Source organism: Falco peregrinus, chromosome Z (genome assembly GCF_023634155.1).
Source record: "Falco peregrinus isolate bFalPer1 chromosome Z, bFalPer1.pri, whole genome shotgun sequence".
NCBI lineage: Eukaryota > Metazoa > Chordata > Aves > Falconiformes > Falconidae > Falco > Falco peregrinus.
The window spans coordinates 74,321,854-74,345,664 of record NC_073739.1 but is presented as its reverse complement, the minus strand read 5'-3'; the positions used below and the strand labels follow the sequence as shown (position 1 = coordinate 74,345,664).

General features: G+C 43.8%; 1 protein-coding gene across 3 annotated transcripts in view; it reads left to right on the top strand.

Annotated features, from left to right (window-relative positions):
* The first annotated feature begins 1,632 nt into the window (after positions 1–1,632).
* The window catches only part of LOC101923527 (phospholipid-transporting ATPase ID-like), an 86,555-nt gene continuing 64,376 nt past the window's right edge, over positions 1,633–23,811 (top strand). Inside the window, exons 1-2 of one of the 3 annotated variants that reach the window (XM_013297095.3) lie at positions 1,633–1,897; positions 20,810–20,888. In XM_013297095.3, the coding sequence (XP_013152549.1) occupies positions 20,846–20,888 (43 nt within the window). In that variant the 5' untranslated portion in view covers positions 1,633–1,897; positions 20,810–20,845. Of the gene's footprint in view, positions 1,898–13,869; positions 14,107–14,274; positions 14,609–20,809; positions 20,889–23,811 lie in introns of those variants that run through there. The other 2 variants (XM_027782979.2, XM_027782978.2) reach the window with 2 other exon arrangements.

Genomic DNA, 23,811 nt, shown 5'->3' with positions numbered 1-23,811 from the left:
CTCATAGCTGTAGTGCCTGGAGGCAAAATGCTAGCAGGAGAGGCTGTTGTATTACTAGTGATACTAAACCTGAAATCTGCACTATGTGACGCCTTTTTCTCAAGAAGATGTTCTTATGTTTCAATAATAGTATTATGAACTAATACAAGAACTGGCAAGTAAGCAGAAAAATTATTATTCATTTGTACACCCCACCCCCACCCAAAGGTGAGTATTCCTATTTAAAAGAAAAACGTTCTTACCAGGACTTTGGGATAGCCTGTGCTTTTGTTACATGAGAAATTACTTAGCAATTCTCATGTACTGAGATGTCACTGGCATGTTTCTAAACAACTTTTAGCCCCTGATGTCTCCTACTCAGTCTTTTGAGGAAGTGAAGAACTATTATTCCCTTTTATGAATAAGAAAATAGAAGTACAGCAGCATTAACTGACTCACACAGAATCTGTCACAGATGTGAGAAGGGATTTGAGCTTCATTTCAGTGTTGCTCAGTCTGCTATCCTTCCTTCTTTAGGTGTCCACATGACCCTATTAGTCATAACCATGGCCCATTATCTACTGGGAGAACTTTAAATAAAATGGTACGCTTTCACTGCTGTATTTGCAAACCAAAGAATAGATTTAATTTGGAAAAGGCTGCAAAGAATGGTGGTACTGACAAGTCTGTTTTCATTAGCCGAGAACAAACAGAACAAAAAAACACCTAACAGACAAGATGGTTAAGGAGATGTGAATTACCTTTTAAAAAGCCTTCCACTTCAATAATTCATCACATTGAAAGGAATGTAAAAAAAAAAAAAAAAAAATTACTTTGTTTCTTTGAAAAAAATCCTTCTTTATTCCTTTGACACTATTCTGAATTTTTCAGGCAGAAGATGTCATCAAATCTAAAACTAGGAGGCAAAAAGGCCTACAGGGGCAGATCAAAGCTTGTGAATTTGCCCTGGAAGTTTGCATTATTGAATTGTAGGAAAATCTGCAATGCTGGTGTAGTTTGATAAACACCATTATTTAAGTAACATTTTTTCTATCTTAAGAAGTTTTCATTTGACATCCTATCCAGTTGTACTTAGGTGATTTATTTAGGTTAGGTCTGTCTCTGTCTCAGAATTATCTTTGTAAACTATTTTAGGCTGAACAGGGCATTGAAACAAATAACTTTGTGTCAAAAGCTGAACTTACATGGGTGGGTTTTTTTGCACAACCACGGCATCCAGAGGCTTGAATCAGGATCCTGTTGTACTTCACACCATGAACCCCCTGAATAATGGATTATCCTGCAGACTTTACATACTGTATGTCCTTTCGGGAGGCAGTGAGATGTCTGACCTTTGAGAAAGATTGTACTTTGTGACTGAAATTCTCTGAGTACAATCCAAGAAAATAAATGTTGAGTGCAGAAAGTTGAGTACAATGTGTTGTTTGCATCTCTGATGGCTCCTTTAGCTGCTGCAGTGTGCACCAGCAGGTTTTTAAGGCTGCATGCCTCTTAGATGAATTAAGAGTCCTGGCCATGGTCTATAAACCTTTGTAATACCTGATGTCATACCCGAGTCCAATGATCAATTGCTTTTTATTTACTCAGTGCCACGTTCCACCCACAGCTTTGGGAACTTTTGCAGTCCTTATCAAGTACACGAAGCACACCAAGACATTCTGTAACTTCTGGATCACATTCAGTGTGCCCTTGCACAGGTTTACCTCCAGATCCTGGAAAGCGTGGTGTTCCCTAGCGAGGTTTGCAGCCGAGCTGGGGAGAAGCCTGGTGTGCTCTGTGGAGAAACCCTCCAGGGATTTTAAAAGAAGCTGCGGCTTTTTGTATGGTGCTGAAAACAATCCCTTCTGGTCGTCGTGACAAACAGCTTCAGGTAGAAAAGAAGACACAGAGCAGCCAGGTAGGACAATTTCTTCATTTTTTCTACTAAAACAAAAGTGTAAAAACTTGCATAGGAGTCCAGATGTCAGCTATTTTTCCCTATATATTTTGAATTTCCTCTTGAATACTGGATTATTCCGCATCAGTAAATGTCAGTTTTCAATAATGGGTCTTGTGTCTAAGTCTTCTCTATGTAGTGCCAGCTTTAGTGTGTCAGCGACACTCAAAGGTAGGGTGAGTTGGGACCACTGCACTGAGGCATTAGCAAAGCTCTCCAAAGTCAGTGGGAAAGCACATGACCATTTTACTGACTTTGGATCTCGGTCCCTCTTCTCTCCCTGTTTAAAATTTCTCCATCTCTGTGTGCTTAAATCTAAAGGTGCTCTGAGCTCTCCCTATCGCCATTACTGGTGACTGCATATTAATTTAACAGTAAAGGCATGAAACACAGGAATGTTCTGCTTCCATCATAAAGGGGTTTGCATCATAACTGACTTTCTCTGGAGGAGGTGTGCTCCAGCTCAAACTGGTAAATGGGCCAGTTAATGAGTGTTGCTCTCTGGACTGTTGTGTACTAAGTGATAAATGGTCTCACTGCCTTTAAAACTGGGGTGTGTGAGACTAGGATGGAGCATTTCAACCCCTTGCTTATGACTCTTATATAGAAATCACACCATCAGGTTTCACCTGCATATGCCTTTCTTAGTGTAGTTATTTTTGTTTCTTTAAACTAGTATGTGACAGACTGCAAAGATTTGATGCCATCTCATGGATGCCCAAAGACTTTATGAAAGTGGAGAACTGACATGTTGGAGCACATCCAAAGTACCTTCTGTACTGCAGAGAAAAACAACTCCTTCCTGCCCAAATCCTTGCTCATCTGACATAAGAAATCTTCCAATGTTCCCCCATATCTGTCACCAGTTTGACTGTCAACCCAAGACTAAGACGCTCTAGCATTTATTGAAGGAGGATTTTCTCAACAAATCATTGGTCTTCGCTCTTTGATCATGAAGACATGATTATTCAGGTATCTTGATACAGGCAAATGTCCCACAGAAATCAGCAGGAGATTTCCTAAGTGACGCCATGGAGGGAAGAAAACTTTTTGTTTTAGCTAAAGTGAATTTGCTGCACTAACCTTGACATATACCTCTGCAAATAATAAATTAGCTCAAAAACAGTATTGAAAGGAAAGGTTAAGGTCATAGTATTGGCGATAGAGGCACTATGTTATCTCTCAGTGTTGGTTGCAAACCATCAGGGGAAAGGAACACTGCAGTTGGCATTACAGAACTGTTTACTTTCTTTCAAGATAATAACTTATTTTTCTTAGCAATAAAAACTCTCTGTGGATCTCTATTTAGCCAAATGTATCACTTATTGCACTTCAGCTTTGGTTCCGTTAGCTTATTCATGACCTGCACATAGTTTAGCATTACTGAAAGTCACTATTTTGCTTAAGCAAAAGACTAACTGGAAGGAAGGGAACAGTGAAATAGTGAATATTTCACTATTAGTGAATAGTGAAATATTTGCTGATAGCAAAGTGAATCATACTATTTGCTGGCAGCATGACTCTCTTCAAGTCAGCCTGGACACCTGCTTCCAGTTTAACTGGGTATCGTTCATCACCACCAGACAAGACAGATCCCCAGGGTAAGACCAGCTAGTTGGTTGTCTGCCTTAGAGGGGCCACTCTGTGTTAGCTAGTGACCCACCTTCACATGTGCTCAGCGCGGCAGTGCTTAGTCTGGATAGACATCCAGTCCCTCACACTCATACGTCCAGTTTAGGACCCATACGTATTTGCATGGGCTCAGCATTGGCTCCAGGAGGAGCAGGATTAGGTTCTTGTGTCCGGGTAAACTGATACAGAGGTGAGACAAAAAGCCACCTGAGTCTCCAACACTCATATAGAAGGAAAGCTCAAAGAGCTGAGTTCTGCTCTACTGTCCATAGCTATGTATATATTTAGATAAATTTATGTCTTTTAAAAACTGTTTTTCACATCTCAAAGGTTGAATTAGGGGGTTTTACTAGTGCTTCCAATGCCATACCCTAAGCAGGAGCACTGAAATGAGGCATGTAGGTAGATCACAGTCTGTTAAAGACTTCACTTTTCCCTACATGCTCCAGTGATGGGCAGCAGCATGAGATGCCTAGACCGAGGGTTAGGCAACACTATGGTAGATGTAAGGTCAAAGCCGGGTGCTTGACCTGTAGACAGGGCCAATAACTATGATCTGTAGATAAGCCAGGCTCCTTTTCCCTTTCCCTGACTCACTGCAGGGGCCTGTGCAGCTCCCTGCCCACCTCCATAGGTTATTCAGTGTTATACTTTCATCCATTGCTTCCTTCCTACTCCATTGTTCATGTGAGCCTGAGTTTACTGGGACTTGCAGCTACCACAGGTTGCAATTTCAGTGCCAGTGTGGATTTCCTACTAGTTTAACATTAAGACCTTCACTTTCCTTCCCCTTCCCTTTGATAAGAGCTGTTCTGTGCAATTTACGTTCTTGTTGGGAATACGCTTTCCCCACCTGCCATTTCACTTCTTGGACAAACAAGATCTAGTTTACTTTTCCATCTTAAATCTACAGCTTTGGCTTTACAACAGTACAAAAGATATTGATACAGGTGTGAAGGGAGTGAGAACAATGGTTTTGATTAATTTATGCTTGGTTGCAACACAGTGCTGTCTTGCATTCCAATTAGGATTTATCTCCCTGCTGTTCTCTTCTAGACCCCCCCAAACCCACCTTTGGTGTGGTGTCCTTGCGTACTCGAGGGAAAGGGTGGCCATCTCAGGGTGTTTCTGTCCAAGGGCTCTGGCTCTGCACTGGGGGGGGATGGCTGGAGTGGCAACTACCGCGCACATCTCCTGAAGGCTGCTCCCCCGTAACAAAGCTGTGCAAACAGATGTGTATCTACTCCTGAGTTGCTGTAGTTTGTAGGAATTGTCACATGAGCATAAACTGAAATTCGTGGTGATTTGTGTTTGTCTGTGGGGCTGTAAACCATGACTACTCGAATTAACATCCTCTTCAGCTATTTCTGCCACAAGAACAGCCAGTGCCTCTGCTGCCTGTGTTAGGCCTCCCAGGTACCTTACAGGGAGCCCTAGACTCCACACATAGCAAACACAGGCATCTACCTGAAAATACGTTAAACTCACTGGTTTTCAGTGCTTTTCATTACTACTGTATCAATCAAGCAGTGAGGTTTTCTATCAGTTTAGGTCTGATTCTAAGGCTGTTTCACTTCATCCTAGTATGCTCCTAAAGTTTCTTTTTTTCACATTTGAATCCTTTTGCTTCTGCTGCCTAGCCTTCACAGCTCCCTAAAGTGCCTGCCTTCTTCCTTTGAGTCCTCCCCTTCAAGTGATCTAAGAGCCTCCATGGACACCCCTTCTTGTTTCGCTAAACAAACCAAAGACTAGAAATGTGAACCAAAAACCTGATCAAAATTGTAGAATTGCAAGATGAACTGCAAATTGAAACCAGCTTCCAAGAAATCATTCATTCAAAAACTTTACACCACACCAGGTGTTGATTAATGAAGCAACACACACTTTGGTCTATTTAAATTTCACGCCTCGCTGGCATGGTTGCCTCATGTCACAAACATTTTTGGGAGTCTCAGGGTATAGATGTGTGACCCACAAGTTTACCATGTGCCAGGGAGTTTTCCCAGAGACAGCTGGTCACCAGACACTACTTTTGACGCTGTCTGCCTGCCAGAGATCGTAATTCTCTGGACTGTCAGCAGTTTCCCTCATGGTTAACCCTTGCTGCAAAGTTGTGCTGCAGGTGGGGTGGCCAGGCTAAAATATACTTTTCTTTATTTGTTTACAAACAAGATCTCTTCTCTTGGAGTTTTTTTCTTGGAGTTGTGTAAATATGTTCTTTCCAAATATGCTCCACAAACTCACTTGGGAGACTGCCTTTGCCTAACCCCATTGTGTTTTATGATACTTTTTCTCCTGTGGACAAAAGAGCAATCTGTAGGGAAAAAAAACCCACGTCCATGACTTTCTGGGTAGACATAACCTGTTCAGCAGATGGCATCCAAAGAAACACTCAGACCTCTGTCTGAACCGTTTACATTTCTGTGCCATGCTCGCCCCAAAGCTAATCCACTCTTGCTTTTTCTAAGAAAAATTATGACTTTCATTTACTGAGGCAAGAATTTTATTCTGTTCTGATTACACCATCTTTGCAAAGATCTTTAGGGATTACATGTGTTTTCTAGTATTTTGCTTCATTCCAGGGAACCTGACCAGATGCTAACAGTCCTTAGAAGACACTTCTTCACGCTAGCCCTGCAAAAAAAGCCCTGTCAAACTAGCCTAAGTAGTCACACAGGCAGCTGTATGCTTGTGGTACCAGTAGCCTAATGTGGAACTGGGAGGTAGGCAGAGCTCTGGTTTTGAGATGTGCCACATCCCGGATGAAGAGTGCTTTGTCATTTGCCAAATTGACAAATTGATTCAAGTCTATACAAAAGTTTAAAATGCAGATTTGGAAATAATAGGATACAGCACACAAAAAGAAGCTAAAATAACAAAACACACCCTGAAGGATATGCTTAAGAGTACAGTTTCTTATTGGCTGCACTAAGCCTCATGTAGCTTCCACCTGCCTTTCTATTCTTTTAAGCTGGGATGTCCTGTCATTACCTGAAGACTATCTCCCTGGGGAGAGGAGGCACCAAAAAAAGGTTGAGGGTTTCTTTCTGTGCCATACCAAGCTAGAGAGCCGTGGGTTTTGTGTTTTGGTTGTTTTTTTTTTTTTTTTTTTTTACTTCCTTTTCAAGAAAACTTCTTTCTTTGTTTCTCCTGACTAGGAATTTGGTACCACACAGTATTGCTGAAACCTTACTTAATTCCCTTTAGTCTCTCAGAGTCTTTGATGATTTTTTCTGTTGTGTGCTTTCATTAGCACATTCCTAGCTTCAGGCTGTGTGTCATTGCCTTCTGGAGATACACTGGCAAAACCTTGATCACTGTGTCAGAAAGAGCAAATGCTGACTCTTCTTATGGGGCCCACAACTAATTTTACCCTGCAAGCAGCACATGAAAAACAAGCATGGTATGCCAAATTGAAACACTGGGAATAGGGTGTTTAACTTAAATACCCGCCTCCCTTTCCATATACGTCCTTGTTTTTAAAGGGATCTTCTGTAGTACACCCCAACAAGAGAAATGGCAACAATTAACCTCAAGTAAGAGCTGTATCCCCAGCATCCTTGTAGCTGTAAGCACTGCTTTGGGTATTTCTCACTGACTTAGCTGCTGTTGCCTTCTGCCCCTTCAGGTTCTCCTAAATTTTTGGGAGAATAACAGTCCCTCCTTAATCTGCCATCACATCCTGAAGGCCCTGTGCAACCATCAGTTTATTCCTCTCTTTCATACAGCTGCAGGGGATTTACGTGCATAACTTCAATTTGAGTTAATGGGAATTCACTGCTTTAAACACTGAGTGTCCATGTGCGTGGAGATGGGAATAATACAGGGATTTGTTCTCAGCCATGTAAGTGCAGAGAAACATGCTTTTCTTGCTTTTCTGTCAAACACCTGGAGAACAGACAAAGGAAAAATCTAACATAAAATTAACTGGCACCAAATAAAAGCAAAGGCTGACACTTCCAGGACCTGCAATGGCTGTGCTGTGGCCATACTGGTGCAGCCATGGTGGCATACAGTTTATTTACTGCCAAGGTGATGCGGCAATTGAGTGCAAACTGTTGATAAAAATGCAGTTTCCTTGGGGAAATCTCCAGGGAAATAAATGGTTTTGTGCCTATTTCTGCCATGTTGTATTAGCACAGACATTTTAGATCTTTGGTTAATTAGCTAAAATCTGATGTTTCAGAGGGGAGCCAGATTCTCTCTTCTCAATACATTAGACTCCCTGGGCCTTGTTTCATAAGATGGCTGGGTTGTTTGGTTTTGGTGTTTTTTTTCTGACTCCATCCTTTGCCACCAGGCAGAGGTTTTCTTATTCTCAGAGCTCACAGAACTTGAGTTATGACAGGTCAAGAAGCCACCCAGTCCCATTCATCAGTGCTAGAATAATACACTCCTATGTGCTTCTGCCCGCTTTTGGGACCATGCCCCGATGGAATACTGGTGCTGCTGCCCATCCCTAAAGTGAACATCAGTAGGTCACCCCTGAGCTCCCCCTGACCTCTCTGAAGTGGGCCACCTTACCACCATCTAGCCAGCAAAAGCTATAGTAATATAATGAGGACCTAACATAGAAAACACTACTATAAAATATACAAAATATCATTGGAAGATCATATTTTTCCTGGCAGGCTAGATGTAGTTGTAACCTGGAAAAGAGATAGTACAGTTATATGTGCACATAGTGTATTTAATTTGGAATTATGGTTAAAATGTTTATGAGCATAATGGATGTGACATGATATTTAAAGGAATCCTCTTAGAATGCCACTGAGTTCCTCATGTGAAGGATAATTGACTGTCAGAGCAATATATAATGCAAACCACGAGAGGCTTAAAGGAATAAATTCCAGATCTCTTGGGTGATCCTGTAGGGAATGCAGAAGTTGTCTGCTCCCTGCAGATCTGGGGATCTTCCCCCAAGCTTAGTGCAGAAAACTGTGGAAGTGCAATGGGGGACAGGCCTTCATTGCCACAGTGTGAAACAACCTGTCCGGCTTGGTGGACAGTGGTCTTCAGTGTCCACTGTGATTACCGTCTGGAAAACTGAGGAGCAGATCCATTGCATCCCTGTTCCCCTTTTCCTGCTGAGCTCTCCTAGTACCTCTGCTAGGCACCAGTGCTTGCTTTCTCACGGCAGTGGAGTGTGTACATGGGTTAAACACAACCTGGACCATAGCATCTCTGGGAGGCTACAGGAGATTAAACATTGTATAGCCATTATACAGTCCTTTGGGTGACGTTATATTGCGCCAAAAGTGCCATTTCTCCTATGAGTGCAGCCCATTTTTCCCATATGCACAGCTCTTGGGAAGACTGTAAAACACCAAGGCTTTTTGTCAGGCTCTGCATGGATTGTATTTTCTCTGTGTGTTCAATTATGGGGTCCCACTGAGGGGTATCCTAATTCCTCAGTGGTATGAGCTGGGTTTTTTGATGTGTATCTGAGGAGTGTGCATGCAACAGCGTTTGAAGTGTCACCAGATACAGCACATGTTTGTGTCAGCTCCTGCCTTGCAAATAACAGCAGGAGATCTTGTGTAATACCCGTGTTACAAAGGGCACTTTAGTCGGAGGCTCTAACAAGCTGGGATGTTGCTTTGCCCTCAGCTATTGATTTTTCTATTCACCTAGGCATGATTAGCTTTTAACAAGCCCTTCTCAGCATCCCATCCCTACCCCCACCCCTGAGATTCCACTTTGTTCACTGATGATGATTGGGAAATATGTGCTATAAGTGGTGTGGGCATATCTGGGGTGTGCTGTAGCATCTGATTAATTCCTGTGCTTTTGTCAGGCACATGCAGCATCACAGGCAAATGAAGAGACACAGATTTATAATCCAAGAACGTAACCGTGAGACAGGTGGATCTTCCCCACCTCCCACTGACTTCTGCATTTATCAAATCACCTGCTTTCTCATGGGATCACAGCAAACATTTCAGGTACCCATGAGACTTTCCCCCCTTGCAACAGCCCCTTCCGTACCAGAGCAATTAAATGTTTGGCCAGAAGGGAGTTCATAAACACAAAATCCCAAATCTGGTGGGAGCTGGACCTCAGAAACAAGATGATCTTGGGCCTCGTTCCCTGCAGAATCGAGCTCAGCTTTGTCTTCCCTTCAGTGTCATCTGAGAAGCTGAGCACAGATGAAAGCTCTTTGACCAAGAGGTTTTCAGCTCTGCTCCATATGTAGGCTGCAAAGGGGACGGTTGAGAGACTCTACATTAATTTCTGTTTTAAAACATCAGGAGGTATCACATTTGCAGGTGTTGGTGCCAGGAACATGAGATCAATAGTCACCAGAGCAAGGTGCTGCTTTCTTTATGAAGGCAAGAGGTTGCACCTTGATGGATTTCTTACGATTTTCCCCAGCTGATCACTGTTTGCTAAGGGCCTGCAGTACTGGGCAAGGGGCTCTAGTGGAGAAAAGGAATTTTTAGCCAAGCACCCTTCCTTCCCTACTGCAGGTAAGTGTCATTGCACCGAATCCTGATCAGTATGAGTCACGTTATTCTGCAACACACCCACTGAAACTATTTTATGACCATTTTCATTTGGCACATACCTTGCAGCATTGTGTCAGCTCCCAGCTGCTGGAGTAACCACTGAAGTACAGGAACATTTCGGTATGAACGTGCAGTGCTAAAGCTGTGCACTTCAGTTCAGATCACACCCAGAGGGGTGGAGGCACACGAGTGGGAATCCAGAGCATCTCTTCAAACTGAGTTACTTTGGCTTTCTACAACTTTTATCAATTTTTTTGCAGGAGAAGTTAAGTGAATTTCCCTGAGTAGCTCGCAACAGGCAAGGACAGCCCTAGAGCAACTGGTGACTTTGTGACATTGCCTTCCCATGTCCATTTAATTTTCCTCCCACAGTCTGGTCATGATGACAGGAAAATGTAGGATTTCTTTTTCCCTTTCTCTGCAGTGTTCTGGTGTGCTTTCTGCTGCCAGTTGTACAGTTTCACCTGACACATCCTTTGCAGGGATCAAGGATCCTGCCAGTACACTTCATCTTTCCTCACCTGCGATATAGTACATTTTAGGACCTTTGGTCTTTTGTTATTCACTTTATGGCTGTGCTGGTGTTTCCTGGACTACAGCAATTTGCAAATTGGATGTTCCTCCTACACTGTATTTTTTAAACAGCTCTCTGATATTCAAGGAGTGGGCATCAATGTCCCAATTTGTTCCTTTCAGTCCTGTATTTCTTATGCATCCAACTCTGACTTTCAACAGCAAGAAGATGCAGAATATCTCTCACATCAAGGGCAGTCGGGACAAGATGCCCATCTGACCCCTTGTAGCCATTGCAGGTGCTCATAACAACAGATGTGTCGGTGATCCTCACAGTGAAGTATCGTCCCCTACACAAGTTGTGCCTCACTGGCCAGAACTAGTCAGGAAAGGGGCAGAAAGTTAGGATGAGGAAAGCACAGGCTGTGGGAGGAGATTCAGTCACCTAAGGCTGACTCTTGGAGGTTTGTGAAAAAAACCCTTCAGCACCATGTAGAAAGGCTTTTCTGGACTTGTGACTCCCATGGTTAATATAAGTGATGTACTTGTGTTGTTTTGGGAGCTGGAGATGAGGTTGTTTGCGTGGAAATGACCCCTGGACATTGAGCCAGTTCCGGGTATGCAGGGAGCACAGCTTGGCTCCATCAGCCACGGCCACTTCTTTGCAGTGGGAGGTACCAGCCATGGCAGAGCAGGTCAGGCTTCAAACCTTGCAGTTCAGGAGTTGCAGACTGCAGTTATAAGTCAGTAAGGGAAAGCAAAGATCATCAGTGCTCCTTTCAAACTTTATAGGATAGCTGGAGAAGCATCTAGGTTGACAGTAATTTTAAAAATAGTATTGACATAGGGAGGGCTTCTCTCAAGGTTTGGTATTTAGTTTAAGCCTACACTATGGGATACTCCAGGGTGTGTTTTTCTCCTGTTTCTCTCCTTTGCCCTAGTTATCCTTTCCAGTTATTTGGGGGCATATTATTAAGCCATTCAAAGCCTTGCCAGGTTATGAGGCATGTTTAGATCCTGTGTGCTCCAAAGAGGGTCCTCTGTTTTGCTGTTTGGAAGGAGAGCAAATCTGGTCTGGAGGGTGGGCTGAGGGCAACCCTTAAACATCAGTGTCAGTAAGTCTTCAGTTTTGCATCCTGACAACAGTTGACATGCAACACAGGCTGAATGACTGGAAGTAATTCTCCTAGATACAGTCCTAGGAGAAGGTCTCAATGGCATGAACTGCAACCCATCCCACTCTAAGCTAGCCCTCTGTGACTAGTGGGCAGTTGGGAAAGTGGAGTACTGAAGGGTGAAGCACCATGGTGTGGTGGTAGCTGCCTGGCCAAGAAAACCACTCATTTACTGGAAAGGCAACACACTGAACTTCTTCCCACAACTATGGGTCACAGCAAACCCTCTGCTGCCTGGCTGCAGCTGGCCAGCTGAATCTCTGCCCAGACCATGCTGGCTGCAGTGGGAGCTCAGACACCCAGTTTACATGTACACCCTTTATGCAGGCACCAAAACTGAGACCATGACGTTGCAGGCTGCAGCCCTCCCTGATGTGTTCAGAAATTTGTGAAGAAGGATATGAATGGTGTAATTACTGGTAAGATGCTACTTAGGGAGCAAAGTGTAACGCAAGGACCAGAGACCTTAGAGCTGGGTTCGTAACGCTAAGTCACTCCTGCTCTTCTGGGTGCTTCCATATGTGCTGAGCTTCCCTACATGGGCAGGTTCACTGAAGTCCATGGAGAAAGCATCGCTCAGGGAAAAAGTCATCACCAATATATGTAAGGTGGATTTCAGTGCCAAGAAAAATCATTAACAATACAGCCTACCCAGTTTTAGTTATTTTAAGATCTAAACAAGACCCCAGGCCAGCTGATCTTATGGTTGGGTCCACTCTCATGTCACAGGAAGAACATGAACCTAACTCTAGAAAGGAAAAAAATGACTGTCACTGAGGTCAAAGTTGTAAGCAAGTATAAAGAAAGCAGCAAAAAAAGTGGGAGTAGTGTAGAATTAATTGTCATCAGCTACCATATTAAAAGGGGGGGGTGGGGGGCGGGGGGAAGCAGAAGAAAGAAAACTCCAGAATGAAGCAAGAACAAGGCATTCTCCAAATATGCAGAAGAACCGAAATGAATCCAGATTCTTGTACTTACTTTTAGTTGCAGGAAAAAGCCTGATACTTGTGGCTGTTGAGATGGGGTGTAGGAGGCGAGAACATGAGAAATAGCTAGTGCACGGAGAAATTCCTTCTCAAGTTAGATGCTTTTCTGTTCAAAATCATCTGAAAATTACCTGGGTCTTGAGGAGATCAGTCCTGCATGCCATGTCCCATGTTGGCTGTTTGTGTGGATAATTTGTGTTGGAATTAGGAAGCCATTTCAGTGAACGTTGCCTCAGATAGGTAGGTAAGGTAGCTCGGAAGAACAACCTTTGAGTCATTGCAATGGGGCATAGGCTTTTGTTCTTCCTTTAGAAATTGCTTATAGTGCTATAGGGTCCTCTTCATTGCCCTCCAGACTTCAACCTTCATGACCACTGGACTGCTACACTGCAGCATCTACTGCCCTACATAGCTTTTCACTTGACAGGACTTTAAAAATTTTTACCTTCTAGAACATAAACTTTGGCAAAGCCTTGACTCTCATGTTACTATAATAAATCAGCTGGTTAATGCATTCAAGTGTTTGTAGGTAGGTTTGAAATTAATTCTAACAGTGTTCACATAAATCCAGTGGGAAAACACAGAAGATAAAGGGAAAGCCAGAGATAAATACATCTAGAAATCTTTCATGTGAAACTTTCCCTTGCTGTCTGCAACAAGTTGGCACGTTCCTGGCAGGTGTTACTGTCAATGCAACTTAGGGAAAGAATATGGCTATCTTAGAATATTGCAATTGACAGGTCTAGGGAAGCGGGAGGTGGATTAAAGTAATGGCTGGCCCAGTTGTAGTCTTGTAGTGTACCTGGTAGGTAAAATGCCAGGGGACTGGCATATAGGAAGGCAATGTATGGTGAAGGGTCCCATAACCTGGAAGCAAAAAAAGCAAACATTTTGTTTGTTGAACATAGGGAACGAGTGGGAAGGTCGGGAAGGTTTGGTGAGGAGAGTCGGCTTGACAGCAGTGAGGCCAGGCGAGTGTCCTCGAGGCCAAGGGGAGGTCATGCTCTCTGGGATGAGCAAGCCCTGATGTTTTGGTGCTGAAGCAATTCTCTGGCTGGCTGGAGGAAGCTCTGTGGTTGAGTTATGCAACTGTGCTCTATGAGGTTTTTCTCTGCAGAGTTTTTGCTACTCAGAACTATTGGAAAGTGGGTGAGGTGGAGCCTTGGGATCAGCTTGCAGGACAGTGTCTCCTGGGTTTAAGGAGTCCTGACCAACTCCAGCATTAAGGACGCAGAGTGAGGACCTGCTGCTGGGAAATGGATCCCTTACCCAGTTCATCCTTTTTTAAGCAACTTGATATGTTGGACTTTTTTACTCGCTTGGTTTCCTTTTGAAAGCTTCCACGTCAGCAGGAGGTAGGTAAGGCAAGCAGCAGTTGCCTCTGGAATTAACTGAGGTTCTCAAAGCCTAGGCGCTCTGCTTTTCTGCTTTACTTTGTTGCAGCTTGTTGTCCTGAAGCCTTTTGTTTTTAAGGGAGCTACTACACTCTTCCTATCTACAGGAAACAGAATTTAAAAAAAAAAAAAAAGAAAAAAAAAAGGAAGGATTTGGCAAGGAGCCAAACCCAGTGACTGAAGCAAGAAGTAGGGAACTTGAAGTAAGTTTAGTTACTAGGACATTGCATGGCAGAGAGGGTCAGTGGTGGATTTTAAGAGGCCCAGAGAGAAGCACGCAATGACGGTCCGGCAGTGCAAAGAGGCTCCGCTTTCTTAGACGAATGTCGTGGCGCTGCGACCACGGACGAAGCTGTTGGTCCTGGGAGGGGATAAAGCTGCGTGTAAATGAGGAGAGAGGAGTGTGCAGGACTGCTATGGAGGGCAGCAACTTCGTTGCTGTGACTTTTGCAAGCCTTCAAGGGTAAGAGTTAATGCTTTCCTTCCACTTGCTTGCTTTCTCGTCAGTTTTTGGGGTCAGAAAACTCAGATATTGGGGTTTTTTTCAGACCCCGAGAGTTTTGCGAAGCTTAATCAGAGCGCTTGGGCTTCAGCTTCTTTCTGCGGGCGGGCTGATAGACTCCTGGGTGGAGTGAGCTGAGCTGTGCATGATTTCAAGCAGCAGCAGCAGACAGCCGCCCGGGGAAGCTGCTATTGTTTGCATTGTTCCAGGGGGAGCAGCCTGCAGCCCGCATTGCTGGTGGGGAGCTGGCTCTGCCTCCGTGTTGATGGGTAACTTGAGCACTGCAACTAACTTACCTGAATGCAAATTTTTGACGGCCATCCTGGTGTCAGTTTAAAAAGTGTTTTAATGAAGACAGATGGAGGATATCGGGTCATTACTTTAAAACGAGGCAGATAACAGACTGAGTCTGTTTCCCAGCAATTATAGCTAATTGCATTGGCACATTGGAGTGTAGGGGTAGGAGTACAAAGTTCCGTGGGTTTCTGTATGTATAGCTTGGAATGGCACCAGTCACTGAAGGGCTAGCTCACCTCATCCAGAATACCTCTTCAGGTATTTATAAAGCTGGGAGGTTTCAGGGGTGCTTTCCAACTCTTTCCACTGAGATTTAAACCAGAGTCACCACTCCTTTTGTAAACCCAAGAGTGATCATTTGTGGCTTCTTAAATTTATTCCAGGGTGAATTCAGACAAGCCTGATTTCTGCCCCAAAAGAGTGTCATTCTGGGACTAAAAGCACATGTTACTGTTGTCCATCTTGCAGCTTGCTTTCTGTATTTCCCACTTGCAAAGCAGGGAGTGGTGCAACACATGCTACTCCCTGTTTTGCTTTTGAGGTGTTCAAACATGAGAAGATGTAAGGAGGGGTGGAGAAGCACAGGTATTAATGTATTTCAGTGTTATAAGATTATTAGTACTAATTATTTCTAATGGCTGAAATTTTCTTGTTTGCTTTTGATAGGGGAAAGCAAATGCATTGTATTCTTTGGAACCAGAATTTGAGCAACTTGACTGAAACAGTTAATACACCATAAGTTTAAAGGGGTCCCTTTGCAAATGTGCCTTTGCATGGCACATTAGAAGGTCAGTCCATGCCAGGTGTGCCAGGCATTTACATAGCTGTTGCTAGAGCATGAGCAAACATTGCACCAGCTGTGATGCCCTTGTCTGTGATATCTGGGAGTGAACACAACCCTCCTGCTTTAGCACCCGATATATGCACTCCCCTTAGCAGGTATGCAACTAAGGCATGGAGAAAACAGGGAGTTTTAGGACATAATGTATTTAAACCCTTCACATTTTCCCAGTTGTGCCTCCAAATCCAGTTTAAAGTGATACATGTTCAAAATTTAGAGACTTAGATTTGCTTCATCTCGTGATACTTCATATCATTACTCCACCACGAGCTCTAGGCAGCACAGACAGTCTTGAACCGTGTCTGTCATGATGCCCAGTGCTTGGGATTTGCTTTCTATTGGTTGGATATTTAGTACTTCAGTTAAAAATAAAAAAAATAAGTAATTAAAAAAAACTAGTTCTAAGACCTGTGGGTATTTGTGATTGGTACAGCTGAACAGAGATTTAAAAAAATAATTTATAAATCTTGCTCATGTGCAAAACCTGACCTAACGTGGAAAGCTGGTGAGTGAAGGCACAGTATGGTTTCTGAATTTTTACCTGGACAGGGCTATTTAAGCTTTTTAGGGTGTATGCATGCCACACTATGTTTGGTGGCAAAACTGACTGCAGAAATCTTGTTCTCCGGCCTCTGGGTGCTTGTTTTTAGTATTACATCAGTATTCACTGCCCCCTCAGTTCTGCTACAACCACTGCTTGGGCAGGAATTTTGGTCTGTACTGAGCTACACCCCACTATGTGCATTCAAATAACCCTTCCAAAAAAGATTGTATTTAACATGGATAATTTCACAGAGCCTGGGAACAACGTGATGGGAGCAGAAGCATCAAGTATTTTCTAATTCATATTTATCATTGAATCTGATGTATCATGTAGCTACATCCAGAGAAACGGGGCCAAGGAACTAAGCATGTTTTCCATCTGCAGCATCTGCTCTCCATTCATGCAAGTCATGCCATGTCTTTTCTCATTTTGCTACTTATCCCTGTGGTGGTGGGAAGTACCTCCCTCCACCTCCAGTTTTCAGTACAGCCCTTAGCAAACCATGGTTTTGGATTAGGCTGCAGCCATTGCAAGTACCATGTGCCGTGGCTCATTGCAACCTGCCCCTCAGGCAGGAGGAGCTTTGCAGTCGTGTTCTCAACACAAATCTGCCTCTAGCCTCTCTTGAATAAGGTTGAGCTTGGTTTGCGAAAAAGCATCCCTTCCCTATACAAGACCCACAGCAAGAAGTAGCTTCTTTCTGTGGATGTTAAAGTGCTAAAAGTCCACGATTAAACTGTCAGTAGCCATAAAGCAGGTGGATCATAGCTGCACAATTTTAAGATGTAACTAGACAGTACTGTAAGTACAAAAGCTTTCTATGGTGAGAAGGTATAATTTATTTGTATCTTACATCCCCAAATCCTCATAAATGAGGAACTGGGAATTTGAGCTTTAAATAGTTTTTGCTATAGGGTCTGGAAACACGGGGAAGTAATATATGTCCTGTTAAGCAGAGAAGCTGGGCACGCACGATTACTCAAATACTACAGGCCCTGGTTGATTGCTGAACAGTGCAGGGTACCTGGAGTAAACAGAAACGAAACAAAACCAACCCAAAATATTTGAGGGGAAATGGAAGAAAAGAAAAATCCAGAAGGGATGACATGGACAGTGGAAGGTAACTTGAAGAGATTGAAGAAGTGCCTCACTTTGCCTCTGAAAGCAGTGGGTGCTAGGGAAAATTAAGGCAAATGGGAAAGTGCTTTTTTTTCTGACTATAGAAAGCTTTTACGTGTTTTATGGGTTTTCAATTAATCCAGGAATAGGAGGCTGTGAAAGTGGCTTACCAAAATTTGAGAAGTACTTCATGCTACACAAAAATGAAACGCGAGACAGATCATTTTTTCTAAGAAAGTGCAAAGGGAAATTAAAACCATAGCAGTGTTTGTGAGTGATATGAGGTTGAAGACCCATCATTAGAATTTTGAAAGGGAAACTGAATCTCAGATTTAAAAAATAGAGAAATACTTAGAGAAAACTGAACAGGCACATGAATTTTGATTACTTCTGGAATCTAGGAAAAAAAATACCCTGAGGGAGATCGTTGATGGAAACAGATGCAAAGATGTTGGACCCTACAGGTAGGATTGAAAGTCAAAAATACCCAAGGAAAAAGTCAAGAGACTGAAAGGCAGGCAGAGCTAAGGTCAGCCAAGAAACCACAACTGTCTGTAGAAGTTGGGATAACTTACACAACTGGAAGCAGTACCTGAAGCACCACTGAAAAGGACATATCCACCATTGTTTGCTTGGATTTGTTTTCACACTTGCAGCTGATGGTCAGTGAATTCTCAGACAGAAACACTTGGAAGTGTGAAGGTGTACTGGCACAAATGGGGATGTGGGCAAGCAGGTACATGTAGAAACTATAGCCAGCATGAGAGTGTCTTGCTAACTAAAGAAGTATGATGATTAGGTGGTGTGAGTCAATAACAAAGCAGCAAAGGAAGATATTTGCAATATTACGAAAATAAAAGGTACAGTTTGGTGCAATAGGGGTGTGTCAAGCCCTTAATGCCACGTGTGTGTGCCCATTGAATACTGACACATTCTTAAATGGCATTGGGATCAGGTCAGCTTGGGAAGGATTCGTAACTCCTGGGCTTTAGCTAAGTAAGCAGTTATGCTAAATCTGCATAGTAACATGCTGGAGAGCTAATTGGTACAAAGGGATATGGCAAAGTTATTGCCCATGTCTGCCCTAAAAGACAAGGTTTTATGGGAATGGTGATCCTGTAACGGTATTTGTGCTGGCCATGATGGTAACTGAAATTTGCTGCTGAGTGAAAATGTTCAATTGATGCAGTCCTAATCAAATGCACTGAGAATCTGAAGGAATTAAAGATGCCCTCCATGCCAAAATAGAGTGTGGCTGCAGTCTTTTTGTCATGCTGTGGTCACACCAGAAACCAGTGATTAAAGAATCACAGTAATTAACAAAGGCCATGTGTCAGAGCTGAAGGAAGTTTCATGCTTTTGTTTATGAGACGTGAATCTTAACTCTATTGTTAGTTTTATGTTATTACTGGTGAAAGAAAGCTTACAACCACCCTCTCTTCTCTGCTCCCCCACAAACATAAACATCCTTTTTTTCCCTCTGCTGAAATTATATGCCTTGTCAATTGAGTACACAGCTGGGAGAGGTTTGGTAGCTGCGGATAGTTTTTCTAAAACATTTGGCAAATACAGCAAAATCCAGAGTTCAGCAGTATAGCCATATGATGATTAACACCAGCCAACCTTTTGCATCCTTGTACTGCCAGCGGGCAGTGATTATCAGATCTGTGGCTCCTGGTGCTCTAGGAAGTCTGAGGTCTTTACCTCTGGTTGTGTGAGTAGCGTGTCTCACTCCTCCCATCAGCTTATGGGGAGCTCTCAGTCCTAGTCAGGAGGGTTTTGTAAGACATAACAGTAATTCTAAACCATGGAAGACATGTCAAAAATGATAGGCTGAGGTCAGTTAGGGATGGAAAGTAAGGTTGATCTGGGTTGAGAAAGCTTTAGGCTGTGACATCAAATGGTTTAGGTCCATGAACAGATGAAATTTTGGGGACAGGTGTTGCCAAAACATTTGTTCTGGTGAGCAGAAGTGATTGGATTTACATGTGTGAATAGAAAAAGGATCTCTGTGCAAAGTGGGCACAGAGGGGGTCCTGAACACCGCAGTGAGTGGCAGGGAGCACCATGCTAGGGCTGCACTGTGCTCAGGGTGTGCAGCACTTAGCTGGCTGGCTGGAGCTCACCTGCTGCTCTTTGCCTTATCTCAGGCCCTTTGAATTGCAGCTGCTAAATATAGCTTTGCTTTAGCATCTGGAATAGAGATCTGCGCAGAAATGTTTGACCTATGCAATGATCGCAGAGTTTTCCTTAAAGGTTTACCTTCATTTTCTGAGAAGATGTGAAGCCCAGGCTTAAGCTTGCATTGGGCATGGTCTGGTGATGCTGTATCAGGCTGGTATTTGGTCAGTGACACAGGCTATATTCGCATTTGTGCATTTCTAAAATACAATATATTTGTTATACTTGTCTCCTTAGACACCCTTGCTCAAGTGCAAAAACTTCATGCTGTCACCTAGAAAAATTGTCCCAGACAGATCACGATTCCCTCAGAGATCTCAGCTTGGCTCCACTGGCCAGTTCAGCAACTGGTACAGCTTTTCTGTTGGTTCAGGCTCCCAGTCATCCAGGCATGCCAGGCAGTGCTAGCTTTTCCCATGCTCACAGAGCTTTGCAGGCTATCAGCACCACCACCACCACCATTAAGTACTTTAGATAAACTGTCCGAAGCTTGGAACACAGAAAGCTTCATTAGCAACAAGTTTTGATGTGATTTCATTTAATGCTCAATTTGTCTGCATACGAGGATATATTCAGGGCCTTCAATGCATTTCTGGTGCCTGGCTTCAGGCTTCCGGGCCAGGAAGTTTGCAGCCAATGGGGGAGGAATCTCACTGAGAACCATACAGGCTAGTCCACCCCAAACACGGAGGGTGACCAGCAGATGGACAGCAGTGTGAGCCAGCACACGTTGAGCACGGGCAGATGTGCAGGAAACCAGTGTTTCATGCTGCTTCCCCCTCTTCAGGGAGACTGGTTTTGCTCTGGGTAGTCACTCAGTTCCTCTGTACCTTAAGTACAAATCCTGTGTGTGTATTTCTTCTTTTCATATGGGGCCAAGGCAGTAGGAATGCCCTTTTCAGTCCCTCCTGCACTGGCCTCTGCTTTGTTGCATGTCAGGAAATGAACAGATCAAAATGTCCAAGGTAAGGTAGCCCACACTGATGCAGTGCAACTTACGAACCTGAGACGGTTTTGCATTTTAAAATACACTGTGTGATAAACCGTAGCTGTTGGCCTTGGTGCTTAGGAGCTTGATTCTTGCATCTTATGGGCAGAGAATTACATGTATGTGCTGGATCATGTCATGCTGCAACATTAGAAACCCTCATTGTGAATTACTTTCTCTTTTCTCTTGCAGAAGTTCCATGGAGTTGGACTAAAATAAAGTTTTGGGATGTCTCTATTTGGATTAAAATTTGGAAAGAAGAAATTGAAAGGTGAGTGCAGTCTGGTAATGCCACTGTCCAGGGTAACAAGCTAAGGCATGTAACTACAGCACACACGCAAGCCCTTGAGATTGTGTTTGGGAGCATGTGTTACACCTGCAGAGCCAGGTGGGAAGACACACTTTCTTTTCTTTTCCCACATTTTGTACTGCCTCGGAGGAGTGCCGACTGTATGCCAGCGAACAGGGGGATATCTGCAACAGAACAGGCTGCAAAGTGTGTGCTTTGTCATGGCACATGACTGGCTCCGGGAAGCTGACTTTTGGTGGTTTTGCTACAAGAATCTTTTGGGGGAGTGCGTGAGTGAGCAACGCACAGTGCCCTCTCTGCAGCTGTTTCTAAAATATGGTAGAAGCAAGTTAGTTTGAAGGTCTGATGCTGTCTTCTGATGATGAAATGTGCTGATGGCAATGGCCCGGATATTCCCTCCAGTGAGAGGTAGGAAGAAGAGCAAAACACAGAGATGCACCCTGAGAGCACTCCAAAAGCTGCTGAGGGCAGCACTGACTCTGGAGGAGAAGGCAGAGCCTATGTAATTCCCTTCCCATGAGCTCCACATAAATGCGGTGGAGACAGGGAGCAGCCACTCTCTGCAGCATGATCCTCACCAGACTTCGCAGCAGAAATCCCTGAAGAGATGAATGCTTGGAAGAGTCCAGCACAAGGGCTGCTAGCATATCCTTTAAGTGGGCCAGCTTCGTGCAGCCTCTTTGGGTACTTCATCAGGCTTTGCGGCAGGAGCCACTGAACTGTGTCTCATGTTCTATCACTACCCCTCCAAGCCCCGGACACGATCTCTGGTCAGGGATCCATGTCTACAGGCACTGTGAAGAGGGAAATTCTGCAGCCTTTCCTTTCCAGGGTGTTCCTCCCTGTACTTGATGAGTGCTCTATTCATATTTTGACATGAAACTAATTTTTGTCCAACCTCTCTGAGCTCAGAAGACTTAATAGCTTTTCACGAGGGTTTATTTTTGCAATTATGCTGCTGTTTCCCCTTACGGGCACAGGGCAGACCATAAGCCCTGGTGTTGAGGCAGGGGCAAGTCCCAGGAGAGGAGGTTGTGATTGCGCCAGGGGAAGGATCTCTGCCAGCTTGAGGTCTTTTTCTCCATTTTGGCTTTGGAGATGAGAGAGCACAGGCTTGTCTGTGAGCCACCATCCACACAAGGCATCTGCACTTATAAATCAGTAGCTGTTCTGGTTATCGAAAAGATTATGATGCTATGTTAGGAAAGTTTTCTCTTTTGCCTGGTCCTGTAGCTGGGTTTTAGCAGAGAATTAATCAACCCCCGCTTCAACCAAGTGTCTAAGAAACTGGGGTGTTCCTAGATACAAACCCCATACTTCATAAGGAAAAATTATTTAGTTTCACATTTTATTGATCACCACTTCAAAACCAATGAAGTCAAACTGGAGGAAGTTCAGAGAAGGATAAGGGAAGCTGGGCTGATCAGGGAATGCGGAGCTTCCATAACAGGAAGCTAAGGGCATTTTCCCTCCCCTTTTATTTTTAACTCTTTTGTCTTGCAGCCCAAAAGCTGAAAGGGCTATGATTCCTCCTCACAATCATTACACTGGAGTAAATGCCAGGGTTGAAGCGCTATTTTAATCCAACTGTTTACAAGGCTTTGTATTTGGTGAAGTGTGTAGGACTGTGCTGCCTGAGAGCAGGCAGGGCTCTTCCACGGAGAACATTCCATGCACTCATCTTGGAGGGACAGTACTGCTCATAGAAGGATGAAATCCCTATTCCAAAACCAAAGATGGATGACAGTTAACCTTACTGAAAAGCCATGCTCATGATATGAGCTTCATGGGAGGGAATGGATTACCTCAGGCATCAGCTGCTGAAACTGGGATCAATATTGCTGCCATGAGAACCAGTAATATTTTACTGCTTCTCCCCAGCAAGTACATGGTTGTTCCTGCATGACCTGAGGTTCAGGCAAAGTTAGGAGTGTTTTTTCAGGATAAGTACATGGTCTAAATTTCTTGGAGATAAGAGTCAGTTTGGTATAGTTTTGTGTTCTTTATACAAGGAATCAGGGATGTAACTAAAACTCGGCTTCACAGGGCACTAATGTTTGCTGTCATGTCAGACACACAAAGAGTGCTGGAGGAAACCAGTTCCTCGATGACCAAACCTTAGCGAAGCTCTTCAAGCTGAAATGGAAGAGTACATCCCTTAGATAAGCAGCAGTAGTTTGTCTGTGTGAAACGTGCCTGAGATCTTTTACATTGAGGTTTAATCCACAATTAATGTTGACAAAACAGAGAGGAATGGAGACATTTCCGATTCATGGAATGTGTGGGAAGAAACAGGGATCATGCCTTGTTGATGGCTGAAGAATGTGGAAACCCTCTGCTTCCTGGTTTCGTCCCAGAACTGGAGCTTTGTACCTCAAGGATGGAGATGGTCAAGTACTATCTATGAAATAAACAGAATTAGGGAACAGGGAGAACTCACCTACACAAGTAACTGTCCCAAGGCGTGTGCTTCCAGTCAACAGGAAGATCTGTAGTCATTGCTGCCACTTGGTCTCCATAAGCCCAGCCTCGAGGCACTGTGAGAGGAAGAAGAAGGATATAAATTGAGCCAGAGCTTTTGGAAGGCTCCACTGGGTTTTCCTTCTTGCTCCTAGGGACAGCCTGCTCTCCAGGGCAGCTAGATTTTGTGCAGCTGGGCTCTGGGCTGAGCTTGGCAGGGGTAGCAGCTCCCTATGGAGAAGGCAGCCTGAGACTGGCTCTACAGACATAAAGCTCAGCTGCCTTCTGGGACTCCCATTCAGATCTGATAGGAAATGTCTTACCACAACAGACACTGAATATGAAAAATATATTTATTATTACATAATTTCCCATGAGGGAAATAACTGTGACTTGAAAAACTTCTCAAAGTTAATTTCAGAGC